This window comes from Aphis gossypii, chromosome X (genome assembly GCF_020184175.1).
Source record: "Aphis gossypii isolate Hap1 chromosome X, ASM2018417v2, whole genome shotgun sequence".
In the NCBI taxonomy this organism is placed as follows: domain Eukaryota; kingdom Metazoa; phylum Arthropoda; class Insecta; order Hemiptera; family Aphididae; genus Aphis; species Aphis gossypii.
Genome location: NC_065533.1, coordinates 16,347,247 through 16,371,639, shown reverse-complemented (window position 1 = coordinate 16,371,639; position 24,393 = coordinate 16,347,247). Strand labels below are relative to the sequence as shown.

General features: G+C 24.6%; 3 protein-coding genes and 1 pseudogene across 4 annotated transcripts in view; 2 read left to right on the top strand and 2 right to left on the bottom strand.

Moving 5' to 3' along the window:
- Positions 1-3,116, bottom strand: part of LOC126552394 (E3 ubiquitin-protein ligase RFWD3-like) — a 28,517-nt gene extending 25,401 nt beyond the window's left edge. The window contains exon 1 of the mRNA XM_050207095.1: positions 2,934-3,116. The gene's annotated coding sequence lies outside the window, so the exon portion shown is untranslated. The remainder of the gene's footprint in view (positions 1-2,933) is intronic.
- A 761-nt stretch (positions 3,117-3,877) lies between these two features.
- LOC114120320 (bombyxin B-8-like) lies at positions 3,878-8,613 on the top strand. Its single transcript, XM_027982193.2, has 5 exons — positions 3,878-3,974; positions 4,345-4,398; positions 5,224-5,408; positions 5,875-5,986; positions 8,420-8,613. The coding sequence occupies exons 2-5, from the start codon at positions 4,394-4,396 to the stop codon at positions 8,571-8,573; spliced, it is 456 nt and encodes a 151-aa protein (XP_027837994.2). The 5' UTR covers positions 3,878-3,974; positions 4,345-4,393; the 3' UTR covers positions 8,574-8,613.
- A 3,492-nt stretch (positions 8,614-12,105) lies between these two features.
- On the bottom strand, positions 12,106-20,519 carry LOC114120324 (nuclease SbcCD subunit C-like). Of its 2 annotated transcripts, none has more exons than XM_050206582.1 (9): positions 20,114-20,519; positions 17,710-17,915; positions 17,359-17,630; positions 17,131-17,293; positions 16,906-17,058; positions 14,102-14,239; positions 13,886-14,032; positions 13,555-13,786; positions 12,106-13,445 (listed from the first exon to the last, which is right to left on the bottom strand). In XM_050206582.1, exons 1-9 carry the CDS (start codon positions 20,271-20,273, stop codon positions 13,339-13,341), a joined length of 1,578 nt encoding a protein of 525 aa, XP_050062539.1. In that variant the 5' UTR covers positions 20,274-20,519; the 3' UTR covers positions 12,106-13,338. The 2 variants fall into 2 exon arrangements, with proteins under 2 accessions (XP_050062539.1, XP_027837998.2); XM_027982197.2 differs by having other exon boundaries at positions 12,106-13,493; positions 20,114-20,518.
- An 807-nt stretch (positions 20,520-21,326) lies between these two features.
- On the top strand, positions 21,327-23,083 carry LOC114120330 (uncharacterized; annotated as a pseudogene).
- The last annotated feature ends 1,310 nt before the right edge of the window (positions 23,084-24,393 follow it).

Sequence of the window (24,393 nt, the reverse complement as noted above, 5' to 3'; positions counted from 1 at the left end):
AAACAATTTTATGAATTTTGAACTACAAAATAATTTGCAAATATTCATGATTTTAACGAATTTTTGTCAAAATTTGAACTTAAAATGCTAATAAAAAAAAATTGTGCCTATGTATTCTTATAATTTTTTAATCACTATAAGAATAACATATGAGGAACTTTGTATAAAATTTACAAGTATTTTGATAGGACCAAAAAAATTTTATCGACACTTCAAAAAAAATTTTTCAGAAAAATTGAAAATTTCAGTTGTCTATAAATAGTTAAAAAAAACTCAAAATATTTTGAAAATTAAATCATGTAAAGCAAATACCAATCTAAATAACTGGTAAAATTTTCAAGTATCTACGACTTATACTTTTTGAATAATAACAAATATCAAAAATCGTTTGAGGCTAAACCGTTATTTAACGCGGTTTTGTAAAAATTTAAATTTCAAACACTCATAAAAATTTTTTGTCTGAATCCGATAGAGTTTTTTTTACAGATATTTGAAGAAAAATTTATGGAGAGCCTTGTACCAAATTTTCAAAACTTAGTTATAAAAGAAAAAAATTTTATGATTTTTCAACTTCAAAATTACTTGTAAATTTTCGCGTTTTCGACAGATTTCGTAAAAATTTGAACTATAAACGCTTATAAAAAAAAATTGTGACTAACGATTTTTAATTTTTTTTAGCTACAATATAAAAAACTCATAAGGAACCTTGTATTAAATTTTCAAAACTTTTTGGTCATCCAAAAATTTTTTATCGACACTTTAAAAAAAATTTCTCAAAAAAATCGAAAATTTCAGTGGTCTATAAATAACTCAAAAAAAGTCAAAAGTTTTTGAAAATTTAACTATATGCAGATACCACTGATATTAACATTTGGTGAAAATTTCAAGTATTTTCAGTGATTAGTTTTTGAATTACAACCATAAAAAAAAATCGATTTGGTCGAAAACTGGTTTTGCGTAAAAATTGCCGTTTTTCCATCATTTTTTTTTTTTTTGTTTTTCTCGATTTTTTTGAAAACTGTTGGAAAATGTTAACTTTTTACCTGTATAATGCACCAAGGATATTCACTTTTACATCGGAAACCACCCCCATAGTTTGAAATTGGAGCATTATTTCGCCTAGTTATGCTGTACACAGACACAAAAAAAAACAAAAAAAAAAAAAAACACATCATTGTAAAATCAATAATTCATCACTTCGTTCAGAATCTAAAATGAAAATAGTATAATATCGAAGTATTTCAATTATGAATGTCAAATGATAAAAAAAATATAATATTGAAAAAATATTAAAAATTACATGTAAAGTAGGTATATGGAATTTAAACATTTTATATTTGTTACCATTTCTTTTCTTTGATGCTGGTTAGTGGTTACATACATTAAATAGCTTATTATTGTCAGCAGTATCGGAATTTTGTCTTTTCTAAAGTCTATTGCCACATTCGTCCAATTGTATTGCCGTCAAAACTGTCCAAAAACTCGGATTTTGAATACTTTTATATACTTACTACTTAGGTATTACTACATATTTTTTATTACCTAATAATCTAAAAATCTGTAATAGTAATAAATATTACAGGTAAATACTATTTTTATATTACCTATATAGTATTATACTATCTTTTGACATATTTATAGTGTACACATTTTTACATGTAGTTTGATGATAGAACGATATTATTGATTATTTAGATTACCTATTATTAATATACAATACTTTATAACAATTTACTTTTTATTTTTAATAATTAACATTATACATAATTACTAGTTACTACTTATGTAGGTACCTATAAAACTTACCTATATTTATATTGTATACTTTGGGCATGCACCAGTTGCCCTCAAAAGTACCTTTTTTATACCAATTCCTCCCAAACTACCTAGAGAAAAATGTAAAAGTTGCCCTCACATGTTAATATATACACGATTACAATATATAGCTCGTAAAATAGGGGTGGTAAATGTACAAATCATAAATAAAATATAAAATAATTTATAAAAATAAAGTAAAATAGTACAAAATTATAGAGTCCAATTCATAATAAATAATCTAGTTATAATGATAAGTGGCATATTCAATAAAATAATTGGTCAATAAAAAAATAGTACAAAATTCAAAGTTATAATAATTTGTCAAAATATGCAAAAATATGCATTTTAATTTTTAAATGGCACACACAAAAACAAAAATATAGTTACAAAAAATATATTTATTTCAAGAAATAAATCAGTAATTGGCTGATAATACGTATAATTAAGATTAAAAATTAAAAACTATTTGTTGCATGCATTAATTATTATTTTAGTAATACAATTTATAATTTTCAATTAATAGTAGAAGTATGTGTTTTATATGCTACGACCAAATATTTTTTTAAATTTTCAAGTATAAACGATCGGCGAACGTACATAGTATATTGTACCATAGGATTGTATTTATAAAAATAAAATGCGTATGTTTGACCAAAAAACCAAGTTATATACTTTGATCAGTTTAATTATTATCGACTTAAATACAATAAATTCGATCATACTAAATATGAAAAAATATGCATTAAGTTCAATATATGCAAAAACATGCAAAATAAAAATCGTACCATTTTCATCACAATAATATAAATTCCATTTGGATGTAGAAAAAAACATGCTGTTGCATACAAATCCTAGCCCTGGTTATTACAAAATACAGTATTATATATTATATTATAATATATTATAATTATAATTATACATAATATTACTTATGATTTGTATATTTACCACCCCTATTTTACGAGCTATATATTGTAATCGTGTATATATTAACGTGTGAGGGCAACTAGTATATTTTTAAAATCTCAATAACAGCTGTGGGGGGGGGGGCAACTGGTCAACACCTTATACTTTATGTATATAATAGTACAAAGTGTCCGCGTTCTGCTAATTACCTTTTTACCAGACCGTACAAAGTGTCCACATTTCGCACTTTTAATGCTTGATCGTATAAGTGACCTTGAACGTAAAGATAATGGTACGGTACCCTTCGTGCAGGAGCCCGAATCGCACTTTGTCTGTTTTTATATTATATTTAGACTAGGACCAGCTTACCACACCGCCCTTTACAAAGTGTGAGTTATTTACTATTGTTTATATAGTATTATTATTTACATTTTGAATTATTGATTTTTTATTTTGTTCAGCCAGTATGTTATATTTTTACCAATTTTAATAACTGTGTTGTTTATTATATTATTCCGAATTTTTAGTAGACTAATATATCTAATAGTCTTCTTTATACAGGGTGTAACTCGTCTATTTAACAAATGCAATAATGTCAAATAGACAAGTTGACACTGTACGCAACGGTCGCCAGTACAAAGTACAGGTACCACAGCGATCTATCGGCACCTTATCAAACACCACAACGGGCAACGACTATGCGACTCAGTTGACTCTCCCACCAACGTCCCAAAGGCTAGGCAGGACGGAAAGACAAGTCAAGCAGGACGAGTACCTGCTGCCGGCGATCGGGAATCTGCGACACGACCCGCGAACGAGACGACAAGGGTGCTACGGTCGCCCGTGTCATATCACCGATAGGTAGGAATGCCAAAAGCCATGCCACGTGAATACACCAGCTCGCGTCCGATCACGGAGATTCAGCACCCATCTACGAGACCGATCACAATCAACCTCTCCGCCTAAAACAATACCTATGTTCGATTCGTTTAATGGATTATGCTCGTAAAAAAAAAAGAATAATAATAATCGCTTCCTTCATTATACCACATAGTTCACTAGGTGGCAGTATTGTCACACGTTTCCCCCACCAGTTACCAGAGCCGATCACGATACAGAGTTTGATATGGCCCATCAGTTGGAATTTGTAAATGGATAGAATAACTCGTTTACAACCCATATTGCAATAAGGGTCTCAAACCTTTAATTATATAGTTACATCGATCTACATCATCGTAACAAGACTTACGGTAAGTAATAATAATAATCTTCATAAATTCTAAAATGAACGGTGTGTTATTATAATTATATTCTGAGTGTTTCACTGTATGATTTTTGTTCCAAATAATTAACAAATTAATTATAAAATTTTTTAAATTTATTACTGATATTAAATAGCTACATTTTAATTTTAATTTATTTTAACTAAATTTAATTTAAATAATTATTTATTTTATTTCATATACTTTAAAATATTAAATGCTTACTTTTAGAATTTAAAAAAAATTTGTTTTGAATTTTTAAATGTGTTTTATTCTTTACGTGATATAATATTGAACAGTTTTCTTGTAGGGTTTTTTGTACAAATTGAGGAATATTGATTAATTTTTTATGTTATAGGTGTTATATACAAATTGTTTCAAACAAGATATTAAGAATTAAAAACGATATGAGGTAAGATACAAATATTTATTTATAGGCTATAATTATAAATATAGTTAAATTATTTTAAGTCAAAAAACAATTATACTAACTACCAAAAAAATTATAGGTATTTTATTTTATTTATTTTACAAGATCTAGTAAGCTATTTTAAAATTAAGTTATACTTTAGTTTTAAGATATTATTATTTAAATTGTTATTATAATAGTTATACATTTTACTGGAATTTTAAAGTGAAAATATTTGTTTTAACTATATTGCGATATTTCATTAAAATTAATTTGACTAAAATTTACAGCAAACAATTGTTGTTTAAGTTAGAAAAAAATGTATCATTTATTATTCTAAATTATGTAGTGACCTCTTTGAGATTTAAAGCCACTCTACGTCGAAGTTAAACTATTTTGTGAACGTTGCTCGGTCTCACGATTAGATTTGAGGAGGGGTGTATTGACGATACAGTGGACTTAAATACAAGCGGCGATGTTAAGGCGCGATCCAACTACTCAACTAAATAATGGTGTCAACGAGTTAAAACCTTAGTAACGCAGTGTCTATAGATCTCTGGATCGGATCGTAATAGCTGAGGATGTTCGAGAGAGTAGTGATTTTTCAGCCAACCATAACTATATGCCATGTTATTACTTGTATTTAGATGCATTCGTCTAACTCCCATCTAACTACCCTACATTTTTTTTCTAAAAACTATAAATTTACTCGTTATGACATTCTCTATATTTTTTCTCAATTTATCAAGTTGTAAACTGGTTAATTGTCATAATAAAAAATTATTATTGTTTTTTACTTAATTTAATGTTTTATTTTCTGTGTTCTAGGTGCAGTATGCATTTCATTATTATTTTAATAGCCTTGAGCTTGATTGGAGACTGTGAGCCAGATGAAATTGTTGCTTGGGACGTTCCACGTCGCTTTTGCTCATCTGATATCCCAAATATCATGAGACTAGTTTGCCGACGTCCAACTCGCAATCTTCCTTTAAGATGGAATAAAAATACAATCGGTAAGTATTTTATAAATTATTTTTGCGTTATTGCTTAAGGTTTTTATGTTTATATTTACTAAAAATGACACTATCAAATAGTCAAAATTCAAAACATTGTATTCAACTATAAAAAGATTAAAGAAATAATAAATAAGAGAAACGGTAAATTTTAACTAAATTAGGTAATCTTCTATGCATACTTAATGTAAATATAAATATCATAAAATATAAGTAAAATGTACTTCCAAGAAAGGTCGAGCTATATAAGATATTCCAAACTAGTTAAATAAAAATGTTGTGTAAAAGATTACACCATTATTTTTCAGTTACATAAAAATGTCTGTTTAGAAGACGATGCGGTATCACGCAAAAGGTTATTCGTGCAGAAGTTTTAAATTTCCTTATAATGATTAATAATTTAAATTATTAGTATTATTACATTGAATTTTCCAGTGTTATAATGTAAGTACGGTTTTTGTTTCAGGTAAACAATATAATATTAGCAGTCGACAAAGGCGAGGCATTGTTGACGATTGTTGCAAGCAACCGTGTACGCCTCAATACATACAGGAGTATTGTCACAGTGATTTTGAGAAGTATACATTCTAAATAAAAATTTAATTTTTTAAGTATAAATATTATAGTTCTAAGGCTAATAACTAAACTTACACAATTATGCATAATTATGCTATTTAACTGTATCATGTTTTTCTAATTTAATTTATAATAGAACTATATAGGTACTAACACAGATTTAAGGGACTATACAAATGAAAATAAATTTCTTTATATAATATATATTATATATATTTTTTCATGAAATATAACTAAATGATAGAAACTATTGGTGCCACTAAATACTATCTGCGTTTAATTTTAATACTATTACATTTGATAAATATACAAGACATCATAATTACTCCACCGTAATCTACTCTGTGAAATTTACGACTCTCGCTGTTTAAAAGCTTATACTGGACTAATTCTCAATTTACTGATATAGATCTTATTAATAATTTTAAGGTTTAGAACTAAATTTTCAATGAAATATTATTTTGCAGTAGAATTTTTAAACAGTGTTTCTACAGTAATGTTATGAATCTTATTTATTTATTTTTTTGAATTTATTGAACTTATAGAATCAAAACCACATAGAATACAGATTTATATTCTGAAATACATGTTTTTATGCTATTGCATGATCTATTATTTATTTATTTGTGTACTTGTTTTGTCGATTACTGAATTTATCATATTTCAATATATTATAAAAGAGCCTTCATGGAAAATCATTAACAAAAACATCAGCATTTAAATGGTTTCCATCCTTTTCTAGAATAGAACGCCCGCTCAAAAATCTCACGCCCTTCTATAAATTGAAAAAATTGAATATACCTAATATATAATTAAATAAATATAAATTACTATAAGTTTGAAAACTAATTTAAATGAAAAACCTAACTTTAAAATTCGGTATAGGTGTGTTTTTAACCAAGTGAATCAGATAATTAAAATTTTAAATGTTCTTTAGATAACACAGAAAAATTTAAAGAAATTAATCAGATTATAAAAATTATATACGAAGCTTTAGCAATAAAATTTGCATATTTTGTGCATTTTATACTGATACTTATATTTTATATATTATATATTATATTATTATATGATATTTTATACTTGATTTTGACGAATTTTGTCATTTTAAATTTTGATCTCCTAAAAAAATCTTAATATCTGAACTAAGTGTATTATATAGAATAAAAACTAATAATAACTCTAAAAAAAAAAATTGTTTAAATAGTATAACTTTCAAATTATTAATATTTATTATTTCCTTGGTATTTAAATTTACTTATATATATTTGGCAAATAATTCATTTGTCAGAAGTTTTCTTGAAATGTTCCCACACTATAGATTTTTTACTACGTGCCATTAGGTATACGTTTGTAATAGATCAATATGGTAAAAATTAAAAATAATTCAAGTTATAACGTATTTTATGATTCTCACTATTCGCAGTTAATGTAGTTATAAATACAATGCTATTAAACGTATTGTTACTCTATGCCTATCTTATTCACGATTGAATAAAACAATTTCAATAATAAAATTATAAAATGCCATATTATAAGTAGGTAGTAAGTTGTATATATTTTTCGGTTTCGTTAATATTAATTGTGTGTTTACTTTAATTTATTCTTTACATTTAGATTCAGGTCGATGTGTACTAAATTAGAAATTTTTATTTATTATTATCATATTATAAGATATAAATAATTATAAATAATATTAATTATAACTATTATATTACTCTCTCTTTTTCTCCTTTTGTACTCAATCCTGACTCCTGAGACTGATTTATACTTTATAATAGGAATTCCCCATTTTTCCCTATTGCTCGCCTTCCTCTTCGTAATCTTTGTATCTTCGTAAGAATTACACCATTAGTTCTTTATTATTTGTTGCTTATACTTCATTCATGGACTGTGGTCTTCCGTAGCATATTTAATTAATATTTAACCAATAATTACTCAATAATTAACAACTATTACTGACCAATGTTCATATTATGTATAGGTATATTTGTCATAAATATATATAGGAGCGATTCTTATTTTTTCTGTTTATATTCTTTAAATGTATATCAAATTAGTGGGCTTAAATTTTTTTATGGACCACACAATTAAAAAGGTTGGGTATACCTTTGCATTCTAGTTATCTAATTGATGACGAAGTTTCCTTAAAATTTAAAATAGATACTTTAAAGAGGGTGGCCTTTTAAAAAATATAGTGTAAACATGATTAACTATCTTTGTGAATAGTAAATAATTGCAAATAAATCCAAGTATAATATGTATAAAATCTTATGTAGATATTTAATGTTATTTGTGTATTTTTTTTTTTTTGGAGGGTATATGCATTTATTTGTTAAGTACCTAAAAGTTATTAAATTAGTTAACTATGAGGAACTTAATGTATTATTACTTAAAAATTTATTTATTTATTCTTTTAATATTATTATTTACAGAACTAGCCATGATGTTGTGCTGCTTTATACAAGCCGTCGAGAGTATACAATTTTAACAACAACGACAACACCAACACCAACAACATCAACAACAACAGTAGCATCTGCACCATTAAAATTGTGCTACCCACAAATATCCATCACTTGGAAATGATAAGAGTATAAAATAATTCAATTTATATTTTAACTATAGGTACACATGAGTTATATACTATTATGTATCTACTTTTTTTTATTTGTAAGAATTTATATTTAAAAAATAATTAAAGTTAGTTTCCTTTACAATAAAATAAAATATTTACAAACTTACCTTTATCATATACATTTTTACTACCTATTTTAATTCCTACAAATTGCAATAACTTGTTACTTGATCATTAAAGGCATGCTAATAATAGGTAGTAGAAAACTAGAAAACTAAGAGAACTTTAATTATACAAATATAATATAATATATATTAATAGCAAAGTACGTAACAAGACACCAGCTTTTAAATAACAATATAAATAAGATAGATGGTACTATAAAACACAAAATAACTACCTATTATTTATTTTATTCTTTATTGCAATACTATTGTTTGAATGATAACGAACATAGTTAATGAACGGTTCTATATAAAATACACCGCCAGTCGTTTGAAAATATCTGCTACACGTACAATACCATTCTGGTTTATGTTATGCACTTTCAAAAAGAAAAATATTTGCTGCCCAACTATGTGGTTAAAATAGGTACTTATATTATTTGTTTTATTTTTATTTTTTACTACCTATTAGTGTTTTAATAATTTTAAATATGGTATATAATTATTAATCATATAAAAATGGTGTTAATATATTATAATGTTTTGGTAGGTAAGTATCTACGTTATGGAATACCTAACAATTTCCAATAGATCGCTAACAACTCTGTTTTTATATTATGCACTTTTCCTTAGGTACCATTATCGAGCTGAATTTCCCATTATAAATCCATTTTATCCGACTAGACAGCTAATGTAACGTGTAATTGAAACACCCATAGAAACGCGATGGTGATTGTCAGATAGGAATTAAAAAAAAATTAAATTTCGTTTTAAGTGAAAACATAATATATACGTCGACCTAAACAATAAAATGTCCTAAAATATTTGTAAAAATAATGGCTTTATATAATAATGTAAAAATAAATGTATCAAATTATTCAAGTTTAAGGTTTAAGAATAACTTGATAGTGCTGAAAATATTGATATTATTATAAATATATTTTTCAAAGAAAAAATGCGTAAATTTCATAAATTATAAACAAGTTGACAATTATATTTTAAATAGGTAGGTACTTTAAAACATAATAAACTTTAATTGTAAACAAAACAATTTTATACCTTATATAGTTATATATTTTTATATTTTAGCTTAACATGTTATTAGCATAAAATATAATAACGTAAAAACATGTAAATCATTATCATTTAAACATTTAATAGGTACTTATTAGTTATTACCGGGCTTTTATTTATAGGTAATGTAAAATTTACATTGTAAATAATTCACAATTATTATAATTCATCAATGATACCTCGTGCCTTAAAAAATTGCTTCATTTTTTTCAACACAATTAACAAAATATAATATGCTTTTATTATCTACATAATATGCATTTAAAATGTTGAATACAATTAGGTAGGTACTTTCAATACACTTAGTACCTATAGATAAAGAAATAGTAAGTACCGTGGTCCGTGGATATGAAAATACTGGTTTAGAATATATAGAATTCAATATTCATTATATTAAATAAGTAGGTATGAGTTTAATTGTTTACAATCACATTAACTAGGTAGGCATCTATTATATTTTAAATAGGTACCTATTAAAACCTAATTAAAATACTTAAAAATTTAAACTGCTGGTAAAATAATTATGAACAATGTACATCCATACACACCTCGGATAAAGGAAGTTAACTAGTAGTGTATCTTTTCGATAAACTAGGATATTTCCAAGTTAAGATTACGTGACAGGTATTTTAGTACACGAAGAGAAAATCCATGTGATCGAAAATAATCGTGATACAGTTGCGAGAAGCAGTTAGGTATAGGTAACTTTAAAAACACAAGACGGCTATCAGGTAGGTAGGCTTTGATCTTAGGAAAGAAACAGGTATTTGTCTATGGTGAGAAGATATGGGCTTACATTGAAAAAACATTTAGATTCCAGCAATTATGATCCAAAGCGTTAATAAAATGAATGAACCAAATTCATGAAGAAATATGTTTGGAAATGATCATTGTGTTATAAATATGTTATAAGTTAATTATAAGTGTAAAAAAATCGTGCTTATTTAATTTTAATATTTTTAAACCGATATTGTAATAATTTGTGAGGACAGGGGCGGACCCAGGAGGGATTTTGGGAGGTCAGTTGACCCACAGTTTTTTCTCAGTTATATATATTCCCTCATAATTACAAACTACATAACACTTTTTTTATTCGAAAAAAATATGTACAATAATCAATTATAAAATAATATTAAATTATAATTTATAAAATTTACCCCTGCTCAAAAAGTAAGTAGTCTGGGTAGATCTCGCACAAAGTGCACGTAAAAATGCACAAATTTTATATAAAACCATATGCGTTTTTTTATGATGGCATTTGTATTATGACGTTAGAAAAGGTTATTAGTTGTTAAAGAAGATTTATAAATAATTTTAAGTTTATTCATATAAAAACATTAGTTGATTAGTATGTATTTACTTATTTCCAATTAGCGAACTGCAATAAATGTTTTTGACCTAAATAGAATAATGCTTTTGCCATTGAATTTGGAAAAACATGTGTTAACAATGTTAAAACATTTTTTATCATGACTCAATTTTTGTGAAACATAAGTCTTATCAAATGGTAGAACTATTATTTTGTCAATTTTTGATAGAGATTTCCCTAGATATTTTTCAAAAGTATAAGAACATCTTTCAAAATACCACTGTCCATATTAAACTTTCCTGCCCACCGTCTTAGTGTTAATAAACCAAACATCATCATTTTACACACATTGTTTTAAAACATAGTATTTTTTAGATTCTAAGGAAAGTTATTGTACACAAATCTATTGATTTAAAAAATAAATTGATATACTAAATAAAAAATATGTATTTATTTACATATCATTGACATTTAACATATATATTTAAGCAAGAAACTCCTATAATACCTGGTAATAGAAACTCCAATTTATCTCTTAGATATCTATAACACTTTGGTGATAAACTTTGCAATCATAGCCAATGCAATATTTTCTGGTTCCCATTTGGTCACTTTTTTTTTGTTTAATATTATTTCAATTTAATGTGGTCAAAACATAGTTGATAAAGTGTTTTTAAACTTATTTTTCAAACCTACATGCCTCCAGAGTAATCTATTGATTTTGTTCAATAACTAATTTTCTTAAATCACCATTTATTTTAAGAAGTTCCTCATTTTTTTTTTTTTTTAATTATCTCTAATTCATCTTTTAATCTAAATATTATATTAAAATAAAACAAATAATAAAAGATAATGTAAAATTTTTTTTTAACCCCAATATTATTTGAAACGTTCAATCAATTGTTTCAAATACTATAAAATTGATAATCATAACAAATTATAAGACTGAATACAATATACTAAAATATAGATATATGGTAATAAATAATAATTCAGTTATTTTATTCTGCAAGCATGTATAATTTTTATTAGAAGAGAGATAATGAAGAAAAATAAAAACAACATATAAATAAATACCAATAGTCATAATTACACAAAAGTAAAGATGTACATGAATAATCAATTAACAAAAATAGATTTTTGTACAAGAAAAACATATAAAATTAAAGAATGGATACCCCTTGAGGTTACTGTGTATGTGATTATGTTGACATTTATAATTGTTCTCAATACCCTTTCCCCCCTATGTTCGGAACATATCATATTTTCGTAAAACAAAATTACTTGTACTAAGAATTATTTTTTTTAGTAAATAATAGATTTTACTTAGGGTCTGACTGGCCTATAGTGTAGATATGTGATACATGATAGGCACTTAAACTCTATGGATCTTCTGCCCTTCTCTAATAAAAATAACAATAATAAGAAGTTGAGTGCATAAGAAAATACAAAGTGATAAAAAATATATATAAACATATGATAGCAATAAGCAAAAACAAAAGAGTATGAATACGTAAATAGTAATAATAATAATAATAATAGAGAATACTAAAGAGGGGTGAATATACAAAATAGATCATGCAAGTTTTCTTACTCATTAGCATAACGCAACAGTGATAAGGTTAGTGTCATTCAAAACTATCTTTTGTATCTTTACAGCTCCAAAAACAGAGCTTATGAAAACTACTGTTTTAAGTAAATACTTCTAGTATGAATAGAATTAATTAATTAAAATAAAACCTTTTCCATTTACATGTATAAATGTCATCATTATAATTATCAACTATTTTTGTTATGTTATCTATACATTTTATCATTCTTATATTTATAACATAATGTAAATTCCATGTCGCTAAAGCAAATTAAAAAGAGCCTTGGAACATGCAACAATGCAACATGCTGAACTCGTGCTTCATAATATTCATTATGACTCCTGTATAGTTGATTAGTAACTGGAAAACACGATACAATTATCATTTAGTTATCGAAATACACAATTAATAAAAACATTTAATAAACAGCAAGTTAAATTATTTAATTTTCTGTAATACATTTTATATCTGAAACTATAAAAAACACATACCCAAATTTGTTAGCACATAAAAATAGGCAAATATAAATTAATATTTAAGACTTATATATTATTAAGTTTAGAAAGGTTAAGTCTAGATACATTTACACATATTAGTTGGAATAACAACAACTTATTTTGTATTTAAATTTCTATGTCTAAGTTAATTTAGATTTATTTTTTTGTATCTTCAGCTTGTTTTTGTGATATGTTACTTTGGCAGAAGACACGGTTTCTGCCTCTGATTTTGACGCTTCTAAATGATCTAAACAGACATGGGGTTCTTGAATTATTGAAGGCCCTTTAGCTTTAACTACAATAAAATTAATTCATAAAAATAAATATCCATGTTATATTTAAATTATTATATTAACCTGTTTGAGATTTTTCTAATTCAATTATTTTCTTTTTGAGTGAGGAGATTTCTTGTTTCATTTTAAACATAGTGATAGCATTTTTTTCCTCTTGTACAACTTGAAATAATGTATCAACTTTTCTTTGATAATATTTTTTTAATGATGTAAATTTTTTCTCAATTGACAAATGAAATTCTTGATAATCGTTATTGATTGAAGCAATATTATGTCTCTGCCTATCATTATTTTCCTGTAAATATAATTTCATGTATTATGTATTTATAGTAGATAAAAAAGAAAAACTAAATTGTTTCACTTTATGAGGATTTAATGATATAAATTCACTCACATCTAGTTTAGATATTAGTTCATCATTTTCTCGTCCAGATTCTTTTAAATCCACAACTTTTATAAAATAGTGTACCAACAACTTTTTCATTTCATCTTTACTTAAAGTTGATAGACATTTCCAGAACATTTTGGATTCATTTGAATTCTGTACAGATATTAGTAGATAATTAATTAAAAAATATACATAATATCCAAGAACTATATTACTAATTACCGTTTGAACATATTTTAATAAATTTGTTTCATTATTAGACACTTTATTATTTTTCAATTCTGTTAAAAAGTCTATTGTATCAATTGCTTCATCATTTTCTAAATATTTTCGTATATCTTCTTTGGATAAACTATCTTCCTTAAAAACAAAAGTACAAATTTATATAATTTAATATACTACATTAGTTTATAAGGACACCACACCCATTTATGCTTTTTTAGTCATTATTCTCCAGTATGTCATGAATTTATTAAAGATTTGCAAACAATGTTTTGGTGAATCATTGCAAAATTGGTAGGTAAAAACCATTTTTTTTTTTGTTAATATGGTAAAAACTTATTCATAAATAATTAAATTAAAATGTGTTTAAACTAATATTATTAATATTATTAATACAACAAGATGGATCATAGATATTTTTGAATAGTACAATTCAACTATTTATTTTTATTTTTAATTCAGTAATATAATTTGTATATAATAAATACATACATATTAAGATTGAAATAGTAGTTTCATGGTTCTATTAAAATTTTAAAAGGAAATATTCAGATTTTTTTCATAAATGTATTTCTGTTTTAAGAACATCTAATACTGTTATTTGAGATAATCTAATGAATCTTCATTTTTAATGATTCAATTATTTCACAATTATGAATAATACGTTTTTGATAATACACACACATACATACATACAAACATGAAATATCAATATTATCCAGATAATGTTAATCTAAATCAGTCAATATAGGATAATGTTAAAAGTTGTTTATTAAATGAAGAATAGTTTTTGTTAGCATTCTATACAATAATAAAGCATCGGACTGTTGAGTATAATATTTAGGTCTATTCATAAGTTTCCTCAAGTAACATTAGATTCAGTGTGAGAGTCTCTGTACCGAATTTTGACAGAAGACAAGCAGATCCAAGAAGCATTATAATTGCATTTGTGTCTATTCAGGATGGCCAATATTATGAATTTGGCAATAAATATGGTACTTTGCTACTGCCACAGTTATACACCAGAAATCAGTTTGGTGTTTATCTGTTATCTTTAATACCTCTTGATAAGATGATTCATGTGCAAAAATTATTGAGGAGAATTGTGAGTCTAATATGCAGATGATGGGGGTCAAGGATACAAAAGGTGTTCACGTAAGAGAAAAATATGTGATACCACTCGATGTAAATGTAAATCATCTAGCATTTTCTACAATTCAAAATGTCATGGGAACATGCCATGACATAATAATAAATGATAACATATTAACACTTAAATTCTATACTTAAAATAATAATTCAAGAAAAAATTTAAAACATATTAAAATAAAATTTAATATTGTATCATTGGTAGGTTAGGTTATTAAAAATGAAAAATAAGCTCATATAAAAATATTATGTATTTTATGATAATTACTAATTGTATCTTAAATATATTGAACATTGTTAATAATTTTAAATGATTTTATCTCATGCATGATACATTTTTATGGCTGTTAAGACATTATCCAAAAGTGCTTGGCTAATATCATATTATCCGGTTAATGTTAACCATAGACTTATAATATATAGATCGCGCATTAGTGAAATGTATTGAAACCAACTTATGTGCGAGAGAGACAAAATCAGACATTACTTTTTCAGGGATATTATAAGAATTTATAATATACTAATTAGGCATTGTTATCAATGGATAGATTGGTTATAAGCTCCTTGAAAAAGTAATGTCAGAGTCTTTCTCTCTCAATACATTATCATGGCAATGATCTCTCTCGCACATATGTTGGCTTCAAGGTATTCTACACAAAACCAGCCTAATGCGCGGTCTTTATATTATAAGTCTATAATGTTAACAATAGCCAACATTTAATAATATTCATGGCGGGTAATGATAATAGATGACTAATGTCAACATTATCCAAATGTTAACGTTACCCATAACATATATAATAAATAAACGTACATGATTAATTATATATTTATAAATTTATCTTAGTGAAATGTAACAATATAATATTGATCAATTATCTCAATCCAATTTCCTGATGATCAAATTGAAATTTTTGATTTAGGAGTAAATGATATTGAAGATAATTTTGGTAATAAATATAGAAAAATCAATCAATAGGAACTATTCTTTACCGCTGTAGAAATATTGTAAATACAATAAGCAATATGCATAATAGTATTGAAATAGAAAAATATATTAAATATTAATAATAAAGGTATTTTACAGACATCAGGTTCAGAATCAATGTCTGGTTAAAATGCTTTTATGGGAAAAGTCGATAAATTTTACCAACTATTAATTGTATATATTAAAAGCTTTCCTATATAAATTGTCAAAAAACAATTGAAATCAAGAAAAAATCTTAAATTATGCAGAAGATCAATTCTATAAGTAGATGCCCTACTTCTGACTATACTAAACAAAATGAAAAATTAATAATAAAATAGCCACGTGTAAGAAATGTTTTGTGCCTTATCATTATAAATTATTTATTAATTTAGTAACTATTATATTTTATTTTTAATTATTATATTATAATATTATAAATATAAATAAATCTATTTTTTATTTAATATTTTTAAAACATTCTGTAACACAAGTTTCATGAACATTTTGCTGGTCTATTAGAATAGATGAATATAAATTATCATATTAAACAATCTTTTTTTTCTTCTAAAAGCCAGGTATTTTAGTGGAAAAACTAATTTCCTATTTAGAAACTCTAAAAGTATTAGATTAAATTTTGAAAATATATCAGCTTGAATAAAAAAAAAAAAATGTATAAAATAAAAACCTTTTGATACTTTGGATTGAACATCCCTTTAGGCCTTGAACTTAAAACTGCAGTCCTCATATCTCGCAATTCTAAAAATTCTCTTTTTAAATTGTCATTTTCAATTAAATTTGAAGAAGTGTGAACTCTACTTTTTTCAATACTTGATATAACCTATATTTAAAATTAAAATCAATTATCATTTTCAAGTGAATATTATCAAACATATAAAAAAATTTTACTTACTCCCAGATTAGATAAATACATTTTTAATTGATTAATTCGTTTACCATTTTCTATCAATATTAATGAAATTCTTTGTTTATTTTTTAATATATTAGTTAATTGGTCATAAAATATTTTCAAACGATCATTGGAAGTTTGTAAAGCAGCTTGATATTGTAGTAATCTGAAAATAAAATCCATTAGTATTTAATTTAATGAATTAATAGTACAATTTAATATTTTACATACTTTTCTTTACTATCACTAGCAATTTTTATTACGTCATCCATTTTTTTAATTTTAGCTTCATATCGTAAAACTTTTTCATTCACTCGTTCTCCATAATCTGAATGTTTGTTGGTTCCGTTACTAGAATTTGTTTTTGTCATTTTATTTGACTTGTCCAACTCATTTAAGATTTTATTATATTTTTTTAATATTCTACAATATTCTTTTTGAACTTTATGTTTTGCATTACATCTGATTTCTGCATAGTTAGCAGTTTCGCGAACAAAATTTTCCTAAATAAATTAAAATTAAAATCATTCATGCAATAGCTATTAAAAAAAATAAATGGTATCACATATTATCCAAATTAACCTTTATTGATATAATGTCTTCTAAATGTTTAATATTTTTTTTTAATCCTTCTTCATTGATAGAAATTAAACTCAATTCTTTTCTTTTTGAATTGACTTCTGCTGTTAACGTTTTTAATTCTTCTCGCAGTTTTGCAATATCATTTAAACTATTATTACTATTTATACAAGCCAGTAAAATTTGTTGACTTGGATCATATTCAGAATCTAAAAATAATATAAGTTTTTAATTCATTTAATAATAGCTAAATGTTTTTTTTTGCATATTTGAGAATATTTTACTTATTTATCATATTTTGTAAATTGTGAGATTAATTTATGATTAATTTTAATATTATGGTACCCAGGAAATTTTTTTGAACATTTTCAATTTTTTGTTTTTTAATTAAAAGAAAACATAAAGGAATATAGTTTTTTTATTTTTTAATATAAATTGTTATTTTATAATCCTAGTTACTTCAGTGCAATTTTATTATGCAAGTAAAAACCATACATAAGTAATTATTATTTGAAGTTTACCTATTATTTAATATTATATTATATTTATTAATAGATATATACTGTAGTATATTATTAATTGTAATTTTTACATATTTTGATGTAAGTGTTTAATACAACTTTTAATTAAAATATGCTAAAGGAATATCATTTTTATGTTTTAATACTATATCTTTTTTTTAAATTAGGTATATTCCTATTAAAAATTTCTTACTCTTACTTAAAAGCAATATTACTCTATTTTAATATATAAGTATTATACCTCACTAACTAATATTTCTAATATTACTAATTATCCACAATGCATTTCTATTAAAAACTAAAAAATGAAAAGAAGAACTATACAAATGTTCTAGAATTCTTAATGAATAGTAATATGCCATGTTTTAAACTAAGTATTATTATAAATTTATAAATAAAATAATAAAAACAAATAAAATTAATATTATTATTATACTTAATAAACAGAACTAATGAAAAATGCTACATGGGAAAAAAACTAAATATTATCAGATTATAATAAGAAAACTAAGAAAATGGTATTTATGCACATGACTATTGTATTTGTATTGCATGCAACTTATAAATTATAATAGTTGTAACTATAAAGATGAGATTTACATAGGTATTTATAAATTTATAAAATATGAATCACAAACATGTACTAAAAAAAATCAAATTATTCAAGAAAAAAAGGCAAAATCAGCATAATAAAATTTCAATTTTTATACTTTATTTTAATTTTGCAGTGATGATTGTTAAATTTCTAACTAATTCTAGTAATACATTACTAGCAAAATAAATACAATTTTAAAAAAGATATTGAGATTAAAATTGAATTAGCTACAGTTAAAAATTAAATAAATTAAAAATAAATAGATAGCTGTATTTAAAAACAAATACTGGATTTTAAATAATTTAATAATTTTAAAAATTCTAAATGGCGAAGAAGCTTCAAACAAGTGATTTCTTAGTGACTCCAGTGGATACGGAGAGTAATTTTTCATAATATAAATATTTACTGTCTGATAATTACTGTTCGTTTAATTTTGACAACATCAAACATGCTTTAATTGTATAATGCAATATTGCAATAATAATTCGTACTTTGTAATTGGTAATAAATAATTTGTAAATTTTAATTAATTTTTAACCATTAGGTAATATAATTTTTTATAGCCCTTTTTTAAATGTTTTAATGTTAACAACTTCTGAGTCCTAATTATAACAGATATTTTATAGTGTTATACTAGGTACTATAGCATTCAAATATATTACCTATACCTACATTTGTTTCTTATTTTAGTATACTTCATAAGTATCTAAAACTTGTAAATATAATCAATATATTTTAACTTAAATTGTTATGTTTCATATTATTATTATTACTGTAATATTGTAAGTATATTATATTACACTTAAAGAGTATTTTAAAATTGTATAAGTTAATATTTACCTGCAACTGTAAAAATAATAAGCTACCTACTTAATATACAATAATTATTGGTTACTCAATACTACATTCTATGTATTAGGCAATAGTATACCTCCTCAGGAATAGTTTTAATTGATAAGTTTAAATGTGATCAAAAAATTAATATAGATCAGTTTTTATTAAATCAAAAAGATATCAGTCAAAATTAATTAAATCAAAAGGTACAAGTACAGTCATCTCATTGAATAAAGAAAGTTTTAAGAATTTAAATACATACATGTATTGAGAACGTAATTGTGAAATAACACGTAAGAATTTTCAAACCTTTATACAGCTATCTCAAACATTTTTTCAAATTCACTTAATTCTTTACTACCTGGGACCAAAGCTACTATAAAAAAAAATAGAACTAGATCCGGTATTTTTAATACATTTATAATGAATAATTGTCATTAATTTTAACAATACTCACAGTCAACATCATGATTGAGTTCGTCGGGTGTTTGAGTAATGCTTGTTCTGATGAGATAATCGAATCGATAGTTAATGTATTTGTTATATGTGTCAAACACACTTATTAATTTCTGATCAAATTTTATATCATTTAAAATATTTTCGATGTTTATACCCATTTTTGACGGTGGAAATAAAACAAATTTTGATAAATTGGAGTCTTAATATTATCTACTGGCATTTATACATTTTACTGACGTTTGATCCGAAAACTTATACGTAATAACAAATTTGTAGTTTAGAGCTTTAAAAAAACAACAGCGGTAATGAATTTATTTATAATTTATTGTATATAATAACAACAACACTTGTGAATACTGAATAATAATTATAAGACAATAAACGGTGTAGGCAGTAGGTAATCATGGATATTTATCACAATAATCAACCGTCATAGCTTGGGCACGTACGTTTTCGTTTTAGTATCATATGTGTGCAACGTTTCGCAACGCTTGTTCCGTGATAGCAGAACAGTTGAAGGTAGATGGTGATAATAGCCGTGTAGTTGTTAAATGTGTACCTTAGGCATAGATCATATTATACGGCGAACGGTATAAAAACAAAAAACTACAAAATAATGTTACCGATATTATCGACGAGTCGCCGAATAGGTGTTCAATATGCGCATACGCAACACAACTTCTCGGATATTTATCCACAGATGATTTGTTATCGAATCACCATATTATACTAGGACTGTTGAAACGTCAACACTTTCAGAATAATAAACCCTGCTAATGCCTATTTTCAATTAATTTGAAAATAATTAAATAACAATTTTTTTTATTTTTTTTACTAAGACATTAGGCTCGGTTTTTCAGTCGTATTTAAGTGCTAGTTAGAGACATTTAATTGTCGGTTAAATTTAACAGAGAGTTAACTGAAACTTTTCAGTTTATCTGTTAATGGTTAAACATAACTATAGGATAAAGTATTACCTGTTGGTTAAGTTATTTATTACTTTTTCTACTAGTTAAGCTTTTAACTGAAAGATTAAAACATAGAATAATATAATGCAATATAATTATATAAAAAAATAAACCATCTAATCATTATATGATTATAATGTACCTATCAGCTATTTTGACTAAAAATATATACATTTTATATGTACCTACCAGACCTACATATTTGGTAAGTTTTTTTAAGAATAAATAACTAAAAACAATATAATGAATCTTCAGTCAAATCTTTTATTTTATGACAACAATGATGAAATATTAGTGTTTATTAATTATCATTGAAGACCTTACACCTTACGAGATAGAATTAATCATATGATGAAATGGGATGATCATGATTTTAGGATAAGGTTTAGACTTTTTAAAGTAGTTGTTGAACAAGTTTTGGAATTAATAAGGGAACAATATATCTGTAGAAAACCAATGGTAAGTTTGGATTAAAAAATAATTTATTTAAATAAATAAAAATAATTGGTAGGTACATCCTATGTTGTACAAAAATAGTAAGGTTATATTTATGAAATTAAAATATAAGTTTGTAAGTATCAAATCAGCATTTGTGAATGGTGGAATTCTATATTTATTAATAATCATTCCATATCAATAGGTATGATACACCTTACTATTTTTAAATGGCAACATATTCCATGTTGGAATCAGTCAATATTATTTTGATTAATTCCAATTAATGATCTTCAACTTCCTAATAATATTTTTTAATTTCTCTTTATTTCTAAGGAATTGTGCAATATCATCTATTGACAAACTATTATTAACACTACAATTCTATGCAACAGGAATTTTTCTTATTACCGCTGTTAACTTTCTCGAGTTAGTAAATCTTATGCTTGTATGATTGTTCGGACTGTTAGCTCAACCATTGCACAACTATGTCATCAATTTATTTTATGCCAACTACAGATGAACAAGACACAATTGTATACGTTACAAAAATGTTTCTACAAAGTTCTCGATTCCCAAGAACTATAGGTGTAAAAAATTGCGCATACATTCGAATTCAAAGCCCAGGTTAGGTATTTATTATTATTAATAAACTTCACATAAAATGAATTTACATTGTAATGCTGTAATACATAAGTGGAAGTTTGGTGTCTTAATCACCAATAAAACATCTGTATTAACACCTCCCCAATTTTTTTTTTTTTAATGCCCTAGAGCTTTATTATTTAAATAATACAAAGGTTAACAATTGTATGTAATTTTTACGTACTAGATAGTAGGTAATAATATATATTTTACCTCCTTATTATGTAAATAATTTCTTTAATTAATATAAAAATAAATATTATGAGAAATTATTGCCTATGATGTTGCATAAACAAATTTACTCTTTTTTATTAGCAGATATATGTTTTTATATATCAAATAAAATAATTATAATAATATTTTAGAGGGTCATAGTGACGAATATTTTTCATTAAATTTCCAAACAGTTGTTTCACCCAATTTAAAAATAATGGATATTGTAGTTCATTGGGCAGGATCTTATTATGATCAAACAGTTTCCAAATTTTAAAAATTTCAAATTCAAACATTCACAATCAATTGGCTAATGGTAAATGGAGAAATATGTAACTTAATTGTTACAGATAGTGGATATAAAAATACCAGTCATATTGTGACTCCTTTTATAAATCCAAGAGAAAATATTGAAGAGCTATACAGTGAGTCAATATTCAATAATTAGAACCAGAAATCCAGTAGAAAGAGCATATGGATTTCTTAAACGAAGATTCCCAATTTTATCTCTTGGTCTACACTTAAAGCTAACTACATCACAAGCTGTAATTGTTGCTTGTTAAATTTTACATAACATTGCATGTGATAACAATGATTTAGAAGTCCCTGATCTAATAGATGTAGTATTACCACAAAATGAAATAATCAATGTTAATCACCAAGAAATAGATGAAGAGGTTTGTGCAAGACAATGATTGATAAACAAATATTTCTCTAGACTATAAACATTATGTATCTTCATTTTAAACATACAAATTTGGATTAGTATACATTAAACTTTTATTATTTCAAAAAGTAGGTATTATACTAACTTGTGTACACTATTACAAATAAATATAAACATAAATTTGTTTATTACCTAGTTAAATACATATTTATATAACATCACTAATAATATATTTTATTATTTCACTTTAATTACTTATATAAATTATTATAGGTAACTATTTAATAATCTAATAAAGTTTTGTAAATAAAATTATATTTAAGAATTTAAATTTTAGAATATATTATTTTTTATTATTTATTATTGATAGTTAAGACAACATATATGGGAGCAAAATCCTCTTTTAAAAAATTTTAAGAAGGTATATATTGCCTATATCTTCTGCCACATCTGAGCGATCATTTTCTGCTATTAGGCAAATAAATACTTACTTGAGGTCCACAATGGATCAAGATCGTTTTAGTAATTTATCAATATTATATATTGAAAGAGATATTAAAATTGATCCTAATCAGATTTTGCAAAAATGGTTTATTTGTTAATAAAAGAAAAAATATAATATTTGAATAAAATACTATTACATACTATAATTCATCAAAAGTTATTTAAAATTTACTTCTTAAACACGACATCAAATTTTGCATAATATATAAACAACAAACATTTTACCAATAATGTTAGACAAATAAATGTTTAATACCATTTGTATGATTTTAAACATGATTAACTCTTAATAAGTTAATTATTTTCTATGGTATGGAACTCAAATTTCCAAAAATATTTGATTGCTGCAATACAATATTCCTTTTTGGACGCTTTTTTTTTGTTGACCCTATAAAACATAAATGCGTAGTAATAAACTATCTGTAATTTTTTTTTAATATAAACACTTATTGATTTACACAAAATTTGTTGTAAACATTTAAAAAAAAAATCATTTAACATTCATAATATCTGTGTTTTCATTAAAAGGAATTTTAAATTCTTTTTACTTATAAAATATAACGTAATAAGTAAATGTTACAGAAAATATTACCTTTTCCAGTAAATAGAATATCATCTATTACACAGTTTACTTGAAAGAAGAGTGATGCCGTGATGGAAACTTTGCACCTATTATAGTTTTAATATATTTTACCCCTGGCTTCATTTGATTTATTAACTGTATAGGATTACAGTTTTTTGGGTTTTCAGCAAACTTTCTCATAGCAGCAGTCTAAAATAAAAGAGATTAGGTTAAAATATTGTAATATAATGTGTTGCATATATGAATTTAAAATTCACTGATAA

Coding starts and splice junctions, on each gene's coding strand:
- LOC114120320 (XM_027982193.2), top strand. Junction 5,409..5,874: donor ATGGAATAAAAATACAATCG/GTAAGTATTTTA, acceptor TTTTTGTTTCAG/GTAAACAATATAATATTAGC. Junction 5,987..8,419: donor TGTCACAGTGATTTTGAGAA/GTATACATTCTA, acceptor TATTATTTACAG/AACTAGCCATGATGTTGTGC.
- LOC114120324 (XM_027982197.2), bottom strand. CDS start 20,273: ATGGGTATAAACATCGAAAATATTTTAAATGATATAAAATTTGATCAG. Junction 17,059..17,130: donor TGTATTTATCTAATCTGGGA/GTAAGTAAAATT, acceptor TTTTAAATATAG/GTTATATCAAGTATTGAAAA. Junction 14,240..16,905: donor TCAATCCAAAGTATCAAAAG/GTTTTTATTTTA, acceptor TTTGTTTTTAAG/GAAGATAGTTTATCCAAAGA.